The sequence below is a fragment of the Schistocerca nitens genome, chromosome 4 (genome assembly GCF_023898315.1).
Source record: "Schistocerca nitens isolate TAMUIC-IGC-003100 chromosome 4, iqSchNite1.1, whole genome shotgun sequence".
NCBI classification, from domain to species: Eukaryota; Metazoa; Arthropoda; class Insecta; order Orthoptera; family Acrididae; genus Schistocerca; species Schistocerca nitens.
In genome coordinates, this window is record NC_064617.1 from 180,539,245 (window position 1) to 180,551,435 (window position 12,191).

The window sequence follows — 12,191 nt, forward strand, 5'->3', positions numbered from 1 at the left end:
CCCTGGACTAGGTTTTCAGGCGTTTCCTAGCTCCCCTCGGACCGAATGGCAGGGTGCGGGTGGCACAGCCTCACCTGTTGTTAGGCTCCCCACCTCGTCGCATACGTCAACATGGGGTCCTCCCCACGGCGGGCGGAAGCCTTATAACACCACCGTTCGCCGATTTGCGGGGGAGGAATGTGGTGTCACCGACAGACACCACACTTGCTAGGTGGTAGCCTTTACATCGGCCGCGGTCCGTTAGTATACGGCGGACCCACGTGTCGCCACTGTCAGTGATAGCAGACCGAGCGCCACCACACGGCAGGTCTAGAGAGACGTCCTGGCACTCGCCCCAGTTGTAAAGCCGACTTTGCAAGGAACGGTTCACTGACAAATACGCTCTCATTTGCCGAGACGATAGTTAGCATAGCCTTCAGCTACATTTGCTACGACCTAGCAAGGCGCCGTATTCAATTGATATTGAGATTCTATTAATGTATCATCAAGAGCGATGTTCTACAAATGTGGATTAAAGTTAAGTATTCCAGAAGCTACGTACTTTTCTTTATAGCATTCATTACGTATCCTCAGACCTCACGCCAGCCTGCGTGAGTTTAAGCGCGTGCCTTTCGGCTTCCTCTCATTGTGTCTAGGCTGTCTTGTCTAGACACAACAGAGGTTACATGTTGCCTAGGGCCTGCGAGCAATACTGACTAATTACCTTTCGGGAAAGTTACTTATCCGTCATTGAGCATGAAAAATATATTTGTATTATATCGCACCTCGGCAAGAGCAGTGACAAAACTATTAAAATGGAATACTTGAAAACCTCGACTTACAGAATTAATTCTATAAGACATGCATTGAAGAAGTATAAGTAAGTATTGTTGGCACTAAATGCCATCATATTTTTCGTGCACGTTGCGCACTTCACACATATTTTTTAGGGACAAAAACTAAAGATACCGTTTTTCGACTTGCATCGCTTTACTTGCCGGAGTGAAATATGTGCATCATTTTGTACGTGGATCTACAGATTGCTTATTGATGCGGGCTCGTAGCTTTGTGATAACTATGGTTTTGTTATTTCACTCACCAACAATGTGGCAAACAAAATAATTGATGTTCATTGTGAAAGTTCGTGTACATAACTTAACAGTCTGCCTAAGCTTTAGTATCCGATTCACATTTAGTAGCATTTCTGCTAGCAATGCTTGATCAAGATCCGATACCTATTCTGTTACTGCACTGGGACAAATACTTGGAGTGTTGACACCAAGTCAGTACAACTTGCAGGAATTTGTTTTCTGATGCGTTAAGATCCAACTATGACCCCCACTAAGACGGTAGTCTCAGTGCAAATGAGGCCAGTAGTTTGGGTACAGTAGTAACATTCGTAGGTGGAAGGTTATTATGAACTAAAGTAGGCTGTTCCAACCTTGCCTCGTAGAGCGCAGATACTGCCGGGCACCCCTCTGTCGCTCGCTGCGCCTGCAGCTAGTACCCGGCGGTCTTATAACGCGCGCACTACCCGCACGGCCAATCCCGATCGTGAGCGCTTGGCCGGTGCCAAAGTGTCACATACGCTCTGGCTCGGCTGCCTGACTGCATGCGCTTCATCTGTTGACCACCCACCCTTGTCCACCTGTGCCTGAGGGATCCCGGCTCCCCACTGATGGGCATGCGAGCTGGAACAGGCTAAAGTTGAATATATAACCAACCAGCGGAAAAATGCTGCTGTCGGAGCACAAAAAATGCGAATATGTTCCTGTTTATTTAAAAGACTCTGACTGAAAAGTGGGTTACCAGCTGCCACATTCTACCTTTCTCAGCATCTTTGGCATGCGAACGTATTCGCACTTGTTTTTAACACCCAGCTCACCTCAATCTTCCACTCGCTCACATCCGCTACTCCGTCATTGTAAGTAGCTCATACACATCCATTCCCAGTCGCCCTCTATTGCTCACTCATTTAGCCCAACTCATTGTCATGATCTCTTCGTATCTCTCTGTCAATGTTTTCTTTGTCACAACCACAGTCCCCTCCGTTGTGTCCCACCACTACAGTCTTCTCTTACTCTCATTGTCTCCCTGTTGCTCTTACTTACTGCTAATATCTCTACTTTCTTCCTACTGCTGCTGTCTCTTCTCACTGCAACTCTCTCTTTCTTCCTCACTGTCATATATTCTGTCTCTGGCTGTCACCCACTTCCACTTTATCTTGCTCTTTATTCCTCTCATACTGAGGCCCTAGCAGTGTTCTGCCACTGTCAATTATGTTCCACTGCCACTATGTCCCTGTCTTTCACTTACACTGCCATTGTCTCCTTCACTCCTTCTGTAACGTAATTACTGTTTACTATCGTCAGTATTACTTTTTCTTATCCTTGTCACTACCACTGCTTTCTTCTCTCTCAGCATACATCTACATCTACATGGATACTCTGCAAATCACATTTAAGTGCCTGGCAGAGGGTTCATCGAACCACCTTCACAATTCTCTATTATTACAATCTCGTATAGCCCGCAGAAAGAATGAACACCTGTATCTTTCCGTGCGAGCTCTGATTTCCCTTACTTTATCTTCGTGATCGTTCATCTCTATGTAGGTCGGTGTTAACAAAATATTTTCGCATACGGAGGAGAAAGCTGGTGATTGGAATTTCGTGAGAAGACTCCGTCGCAACGAAAAACGCGTCAAACCCAAATCCTGTATCATTTCTGTGACACTCTCTCCCATATTTCGCGATAGTACAAAACATGCTGCCATTCTTTGAACTTTTTCGCTGTACTCCGTCAGTCTTATCTGGTAAGTATCCCACACTGCGCAGCAGTATTCTGAAAGAGGACGGAGAAGCGTAATGTAGGCAGCCTCCTTGGTAGGTCTGTTACATTTTCTAAGTGTCCTGCCAATAAAACCGTGTTTGTTTAGCCTTCCCCACAACATTTTCTATGTGTCTTCCAAATTGAGTTGTTCGTTATTGTAATACCTAGGTATTTAGCTGAATTGGATCCGCATTCGGGAGGACGACGGTTCAAACTCGCACCCGGTCATCCTAATTTAGGTTTTCTGTGATTTCCGTAAATCGATTCATGCAGATGTCGGGATCGTTCCTTCTAAAGGGCACTGCCGACTTCCTTCCCTAACCAAATGGGACCGATCACCTCGCTGTTTGGTCCCCTATCCCCAAATCAACCAACCAACCTGTACTGTAGGGTAGTGGCGTAAGACGATCCGTCTATCGAAATTAGAATTTTATGTTAGTATCTTCAGCTGCTGACGGGCGTTGATATACGAGGGGCGTTCAGAAAGTAAGCTCCGATCGGTCGCGAAATGGAAACGACTATGAAAATCCGATAAAGCTTTGCACAGATGTGTTGTGTAGTGTCTCTAGTATAACCCCAGTTAGCATCACGTCGCTCTTCTCATTTCTGAGCTCGCAGTGAGTGCGTAAAGATGTCTAGAAAATAGTGTCTGCCGCCAAGTACGAGGGCCTGGTGAGAAATTTCGCCTGAAGCTATGCAGCTAACATTACATAACTGTCGTGCTGTTTCTTCTTCAAGACAATTCTCAGCCGCATTCTGCAGGGGCAATGAAGATGCTCCTGCATCGTTTTCAAATGGAAATGTGAGATTACCCACAATACAGTCCGCAATTGTCTCCCCCTGAGTTTCATCTCTGGTCACATGAGCCGCTGTCTTTGAAGACAACATTTTGACACAGACAGCGAGGTGTAGGCCAGCGTGGAGAATTGGCGGAAAGCACTGGCGGCTGCCTTCTATGATGAGGCTATTGAAAAGTTGGTACAACGCTATGACAAAAGTCTAAGTCAGAACGGCGACTACGTAGAGAAGTAGCTACACCTTTCAGCTACTTCTCTACGTAGTCGCCGTTCTGACTTAGACTTTTGTCATAGCGTTGTACCAACTTTTCAATAGCCTCATCATAGAAGGCAGCCGCCAGTGCTTTCCGCCAATTCTCCACGCTGGCCTACACCTCGTTGTCTGTGTCAAAATGTTGTCTTCAAAGACAGCGGTTCATGTGACCAGAGATGAAACTCAGGGGGAGACAATTGCGGACTGTATTGTGGGTAATCTCACATTTCCATTTGAAAACGATGCAGGAGCATCTTCATTGCCCCTGCAGAATGCGGCTGAGAATTGTCTTGAAGAAGAAACAGCACGACAGTTATGTAATGTTAGCTGCATAGCTTCAGGCGAAATTTCTCACCAGGCCCTCGTACTTGGCGGCAGACACTATTTTCTAGACATCTTTACGCACTCACTGCGAGCTCAGAAATGAGAAGAGCGACGTGATGCTAACTGGGGTTATACTAGAGACACTACCCAACACATCTGTGCAAAGCTTTATCGGATTTTCATAGTCGTTTCCATTTCGCGACCGATCGGAGCTTACTTTCTGAACGCCCCTCGTATATCCTTCTATCGGGTGTAAAACTGGTCCCTATCCTAAGGGTTAGCCAAAACACTTGACCCTATATTTTTACCACCGACAGAACCCGAGCAATGAGCACCGGAAAATTTGCGTTTCTACAGGGGCTAGGCAAAATAATGTGAGCAGTGGTAGTAATGGCATGGTTGCGTCTGACGCTCAATAACGTAGGTAAGACACATGTCGTGCTGGACTGTGCATGTCGAATACGGGCTAAGCATCAGTGCAGGTTGTTTACGAGTAGTGCACACTTCGTATTTGCATTCAGAGGCCGAGGTCGACGCGCACTGAAAGACCTAACAGAGTTCCAAAGAGGGTACATTGTGGGGGCCGGATTAGCTGAAGCACCATTAACCAAGAAAGACAACTTATTGAATATTTCAAGAGCAACTGCTTCAACAGTCATGACAGCTTACACAAAACATGGAAAGACATCATCGTGTAAACGTAATAGTGGGCGCAAATCAAAACTAAATGACAGAGATCGTCCTACGCTAACACGAATTGTGCGAAAATAACACAAAAATACGTCGGCTAAAGTGACTGCAGAGCTCAATAGCCATCTTAGAGACCAGGTATCTGACACTGTCCACCGAGGACTCCTTACAGCGAATATTCAAGGACGAGCTGCTATACCGAAACCATAAGTGGCGAGAACCAACGCAAACAAGCGTAAAACATGGTTCAAAAATGTTCAAATGTGTGTGAAACCTTTTGGGACTTAACTGCCAAGGTCATCAGTTCCTAAGCTTACACACTTCTTAACCTAAATTATCCTAAGGACAAACACACACACCCTCCGCCGGGACCAGCCGCACAGTCCATGACTGCAGCGCCCGAGACCGCTCGGCTAATCCCGCGCGGCGTAAAACATGATGCCAGAAGCATACATCCTGGACGGATGATCAGTAGAAGGACGTCATATGGTCGCCGAGTCAACGCTTTCTTTACTTCCAACATCGGGCTGGGTTTACATCTCAAGAACGCCAAAAGTAGCCTAGAATCCTGATTGCTTGATTCCAACGGTTAAGCACGGGTGCGAAAATGTGATGGTGTTGGCAGCCATATCATGGTATTCTGCTGGTCCCATCATTACTCTCAAACGCAATGTTACAGTCAACGATTATGTGGACATTTTAGGTGATCAGGCGCACCGCACGATTCAAAGGTTGTTCCCCAACAATAATGCCATATTCCAGGACGATAATGCACACATTCAAACAGAAAGGACAGTACAATCGTGGTATGAGGAGAATGCAGCTGAACTGCAGCGTCTTCCCTGGCCAGCACAGTCCCCGGGCTTGAACATTATCGTACCCTTGTGGGTGGTGTTGGAGCGCAGACTTTGGAGTAGATTTCCGCCTCCCTCATGACTACGGGAGTTAGAAGAGGTTCTCATCGAAAAATGGCATAACATTCCACTGGGGACTATATAATCAATATATTCCAGTATTCCAAGAAGAATCGCAGCTGTATTACGGGCTAATGGAGGTCCAACCTCTTACTGAAAAATCACTCCCAAGTAAGTACGGGTTGAGCCGTGCGTGGCTCGTGTTCATGCCATATCTCATTTGACATCCTGTTTTTACTGTACTACCACCTCGTTATGTTAACTTCAATTACTGGTGTCACTGAGTTGCCCCCTTGCCTGCCCGTGAGCGGCAGCAGCGGCGCTTATCGATATAAGCCCTGGCGTACGTATTATCTTTGCTGACTGCTATTACTTCCCGGTTGTCGTGTGTTGTGGGTTAGTTCGGATCTGCCAGAGAGGTTGGGAGGCGCCTGCAGTGCAGTGCGGACCCGGCAGGGTTTGACTTACGACGCAGCAGAAGTTCAGTCGGGGCGCGGCTGCAGTGAGGTCCGGACAGCCATGACTCGCCCGACGGTTGCCGATACATATCACTTGACTGCGGACCACCTTGGTTGGTCGTCGGTCGATCGTCTGGTCAGGCGACGTGTATGTTGGACGGCGATCGCTTATGGGCTGCTTGAGTGTGCCGACTCGTGATTCGTCCTTGCTATTGCACAGCCGCTGCCGTTAGTATTGTCTAGTCCTTCGTGCAAGTGTTGTGAGCGTGTGGGTGCTATTCTGTAATTCTGCGCAATGGATTAATCTGAGATGTACCCTTTACCCTGTGGCTCCTGCAAGATGCAATTTCGACCCCCACACTACTACAGAAGTCAGACAACCGCTCCTAACGTTCTAAAGAGAAATGCCTGAAAAACTTTCAGCAATAAATATCTTCTGGAGTCGTCCGCTGTAAGGAGATGACACAAAAATTCACAAAATTTCTTACGTAACTAGTGGGATACTTGGTTACTGGAGTAGTGTTAGTTAGTGTAAGAAAAACATGAAAGTAACGAAAATTATTATTATTTTTTTTTTTTTTTGCAAAATTTCTGAGAAATCAGAGTGGCACTTTTAGTTATGAACTGAACAAGTTATTTCTGGCTTCTTTTCGGAATGTGAAGTTACCTCTTAAGGATAGGATTCGCTAATGAAATTTCTATACAAAGTTTAAGATTGTTATTGACTTGACAGAATGGCTGAGAGCCGCATCTACTCAACTTGAATAATTATCCGTTAGAATGTTGCTAGGTATGGTTGAGGCTGTCGTGTGTGAAATGCAGTGAAGTGTATTGTTGTGGAGAAAATATGGGGCTCGCAATAGCTGTAGCGCACAATACGGTAAGCTGCGATGACTGCTGTCTGCGCCGCTCGCTGCTGACAAATAAGATAACTCTCGTTCTATCTGGATTGACCTTCGCCAATCAAACTCTCCCTACGCCTTGATGAAGTCAAGGACTCCAATTCGCCCCTAGTCTAACTATTGGCGTGGTACACCAGTCAGATAACCAGTCCACTGCGATGCCACTCAAAAATTCGCTCACAGGCGTTTAACTATAACTCTGTCCATTCACTACATACAATAAGTGTGGCGGCCAACACAGTGAACAACGCTTAATCACAAGGACTCAGTATAGAGTCGCACTCCGATTCGCTCTCGATAGAGGTGCTCTCCCAATGAAGTACTGAGGAGAGACTTGTTCCTTGCTCTTTGAGTACACGTACGAGCGCACACGCTCTTGACACGTATTCTCGCTCCGAGAGCGACAACGGAATGGCCCCTCTCCACGCCAGTCATGAAGGGGTATATCTTTCGGTCTCTTCCATTACTCCTTCAGCTCAAGGCATCAGGAATATCGTCTGCCAGTCAGCATTGCTCTTCTAAAACGGGAGAATGACGTTTCGTTTAAGGCGACCAATCCGGAAATCTGTAGCATCAGCGTTTGGCGTTTGCTGTCTCCCTGTGAAAACCTCTGAAACTGCGTGCTATGTTTGTAAAGAATGCAAAGGCTTGGCACTCCCACACAATGTAGTGGAATTTGCTTTTAAGCCAATCACGGGGCCTTTCTCCCTTTCACTCGGGCAAACGCTGTCTGCTCTATGGGCGGTCGCCAGCCAACGTAGATAGGTTGACCCGTCCTCTGAAGGGACCGGCATCCTGGCGTGCGGTTTGCCTCTCCTGAACTAAAAGCTTTTGTGCCCGTCGTGTCTTGAATGTGTGTGTGTACGCCAGCCTCGAGTATTTCAATCTCGGTGCGCACTTGCGATTTATTTGTTATTTGTATAACATTCACATGAATTCAGACAACATTGACTTTATCTTATCGAGTTTGGGTTCGAATGAAGCGTCTTGATGTGCGAAATACACTCCTGGAAATTGAAATAAGAACACCGTGAATTCATTGTCCCAGGAAGCGGAAACTTTATTGACACATTCCTGGGGTCAGATACATCACATGATCACACTGACAGAACCACAGGCACATAGACACAGGCAACAGAGCATGCACAATGTCGGCACTAGTACAGTGTATATCCACCTTTCGCAGCAATGCAGGCTGCTATTCTCCCAAGGAGACGATCGTAGAGATGCTGGATGTAGTCCTGTGGAACGGCTTGCCATGCCATTTCCACCTGGCGCCTCAGTTGGACCAGCGTTCGTGCTGGACGTGCAGACCGCGTGAGACGACGCTTCATCCAGTCCCAAACATGCTCAATGGGGGACAGATCCGGAGATCTTGCTGGCCAGGGTAGTTGACTTACACCTTCTAGAGCACGTTGGGTGGCACGGGATACATGCGGACGTGCATTGTCCTGTTGGAACAGCAAGTTCCCTTGCCGGTCTAGGAATGGTAGAACGATGGGTTCGATGACGGTTTGGATGTACCGTGCACTATTCAGTGTCCCCTCGACGATCACCAGTGGTGTACGGCCAGTGTAGGAGATCGCTCCCCACACCATGATGCCGGGTGTTGGCCCTGTGTGCCTCGGTCGTATGCAGTCCTGATTGTGGCGCTCACCTGCACGGCGCCAAACACGCATACGACCATCATTGGCACCAAGGCAGAAGCGACTCTCATCGCTGAAGACGACACGTCTCCATTCGTCCCTCCATTCACGCCTGTCGCGACACCACTGGAGGCGGGCTGCACGATGTTGGGGCGTGAGCGGAAGACGGCCTAACGGTGTGCGGGACCGTAGCCCAGCTTCATGGAGACGGTTGCGAATGATCCTCGCCGATACCCCAGGAGCAACAGTGTCCCTAATTTGCTGGGAAGTGGCGGTGCGGTCCCCTACGGCACTGCGTAGGATCCTACGGTCTTGGCGTGCATCCGTGCGTCGCTGCGGTCCGGTCCCAGGTCGACGGGCACGTGCACCTTCCGCCGACCACTGGCGACAACATCGATGTACTGTGGAGACCTCACGCCCCACGTGTTGAGAAATTCGGCGGTACGTCCACCCGGCCTCCCGCATGCCCACTATACGCCCTCGCTCAAAGTCCGTCAACTGCACATACGGTTCACGTCCACGCTGTCGCAGCATGCTACCAGTGTTAAAGACTGCGATGGAGCTCCGTATGCCACGGCAAACAGGCTGACACTGACGGCGGCGGTGCACAAATGCTGCGCAGCTAGCGCCATTCGACGGCCAACACCGCGGTTCCTGGTGTGTCCGCTGTGCCGTGCGTGTGATCATTGCTTGTACAGCCCTCTCGCAGTGTCCGGAGCAAGTATGGTGGGTCTGACACACCGGTGTCAATGTGTTCTTTTTTCCATTTCCAGGAGTGTATGATTGTGAGGGTGGAATATGTAAGGAATGAACGTCAGGAGACCACGACATCTTACAGTATTCGTGAGACTGTATGTAGCTTGTGATATCGACTGCTCAGGTATTTTAGTGCTGTCTCCATGCTGATGTGTGGCAATCACACGGTTGCTGTGGAAATCTCCTCGCGGTGCATTGGGCCGGACCCGCTAGCGGTTTCTATGCAGTGTCGGAGTGTGTGGGAACTGTACTGATTGCTACGAGGTTCATGGCTCACCGACCCAGGACATCAAAGTTGAGTGGTGATTTAATTACCGAAGCCAGTCTGTTCACATTATGTCGTTGGTTTTCATGGTTGGCTGTTGAGGGTATTCCCGTAAGCAACAGCGAGTGTTCGAGTTGGCGAAGGTTTGGCCACCATCCAGTGGAGTTTAACTGCGTTTTGGTTATTTGAAGTCCAACAGCACCAGCGGAATTTTTTGCCTTGTGGCCATTAGCGTTCCGGTTACCTGCCCTGGCCGCTGACGTTAAATTCAGGCAGTGTCCCTTCCTCACCGTATTGTCGCTGTCCAACACGTGTGTCTAGTTTTTACAGCTTATGCATACCTAGTTGTGGCGGATACTCCTTTTACGTTGTGGTTTTGGAGTTCCATGTGCACTAGTTGGGTGGAAGGTAAGTCGTCTTGTCGGTGAGTCCGTTGACTGTCTCTTGGTTGGGTAGGTGGCGGATCGGATATAGTTGGGCCGACTACCTGTCTCCCCTAAGCGAACGTTAGTATTTCAAGTGCAGACAGACTCCCGAAAACGTCTGAGCGCCGCTGGCTGTATTGCCTTTTATTATTGGTGTTTAATTGTGTACTTTAATGACTCATAGCCGATGGTTTTAATTTGTATGCTTTTAGTTGGGTTTTAAATAATGGGCCTTGAGTCGCTTTACAATTGAAAGTTCCTTACTTGTCAAGACTTGCATTCTTTAGGCTTTCAACCTCATTTATAATATTTTTTTGGATAAAGCTTTGGGTCTTCTGCCTTTGGAAAATTTATTGTAGTTGTGTTTTTCAATAATGGGCCTTCAGCCGCTTTAAAATTTAAATTCCTTACTTGTTAAATCTTAGATTGTTTGCACCTTCAGTCTGTGTAAAATATTGTTTAAAGGTAATGCTTTAGGCCTTCTGCCTACTAAAACTATTTTAGTTGTTTTAAGTACTCGACCTTCAGCCGTTTTTAAATTAAAGTTCTTGTCTTTCAAGTATCAGAGTGTGTGAGGCCTTCAACCTAATTGAAGATAAGGCCTTCTGCTTGTGTGTTTTTTTTAAATTAATTTTACCTGCAGTCTTAAATCATGGGCCTTCAGCCGTCTTTAAATTAAACTTGTTTGCTTTTCAAGTATTAGATTTGTTCGGCTTTCAGCCAAATTTTAGAACTAACTTAGGTGAGGCCTTCTGCCTTCTAAATATTCTGTTTTGAGTCTGAATTTTAAGTTAATGGCTCTTAGTTTTTAAACTTAAGTGGTTGTGCCCTTAAGTCATAAGGTAGTGTGGCCTATTCAGCCGATAACTAAACTAAAAAAATTTTTCTGTATTGTTTGCACAACTAAATAATATTATATGTGTTTGAGTGTAACTGACAGCTTCTTTTTGGCCCCTTTCCACAATTCCAACTACCCATTCTGTTCTGCGGCCTTAAGCAGGGCGTATCACAGGTGTTCACATTATTTTGCCTATCTCCTGTATGCACGGCGTATTGGAACATGTTAGGCAGGGGTATGACACCCGTCCTACTGTCGCAGAGGTTTTTTCCCCTTGGCGCTGGCCTTGGCATTTTTTTTCCTCTGCCCTTACAAGCGCTACCCTTCAATCGTTTTCGACCACTTATATCTCCTGATGGACCATGTTAATGAGTAATCTTACACAGACGCATGGATAACATCACAGCCCGCATCTTGTGACGCCTCATTCAAAAACTAACATGTTTACGGAGGTGACAGTAGAACTTTTGGTTTGGTCACCACGTTGGTGTGAGCGTGGAGGGGCCCCATCCTTTATTATAGGGGTTCACATTATTTTGCCTATCCCCTGTATGCACGTCGTTTTGGGATATATTAGGCACGCGCGCTGTGGCATGCGTGCCGATCTAGGAAACCGTGGTAGGAGGTAAGATGGGGCGGTACTGACCGATGGTGGCCATGGTGGTGCCGAGCAGCAGGAGGGCGAGCCCGACGGTGAGCGCCTTGCAGGCGTTCCAGAGGCAGCGCGAGGTCACCTTTCCGCGCACCACCTGCACGTTCCAGCGCGCGCTCGACGCGGCCGTCGACTGGTGCAGCGAACGGTGCCGCGACGCCGCCTGCGACGCCTTGCGCCGCACCGTCCAGTTGGCGCCCAGGAACGCGCCCTGGTGCATGGCCGAGAGCGCACCCGCCGCCGTCTTACACGGCTGCAACACCACCACACCGCGCCGTCACTACAGCTGGCGCAGCCACAAACCAAACACACACACACACACACACACACACACACACAATCACAAACTTTCTACCACATCAAAACTCTTATATCACTACCTTACTCTTTATTTTAAAAAATAACGAGATCGACAGCAAGTGCAAAATGGCTAAGCAGGGATGGCTATAGGACAAATGCAAGA

The 12,191-nt window shown here is 47.7% G+C and overlaps 1 protein-coding gene across 1 annotated transcript in view; it reads right to left on the reverse strand.

Annotated features, from left to right (window-relative positions):
• Positions 1 to 11,948, reverse strand: part of LOC126252188 (uncharacterized) — a 1,014,765-nt gene extending 1,002,817 nt beyond the window's left edge. Inside the window, exon 1 of the mRNA XM_049953059.1 lies at positions 11,723 to 11,948. Coding sequence (XP_049809016.1) covers positions 11,723 to 11,948 — 226 coding nt within the window. The remainder of the gene's footprint in view (positions 1 to 11,722) is intronic.
• Between the last annotated feature and the right edge of the window lie 243 nt (positions 11,949 to 12,191).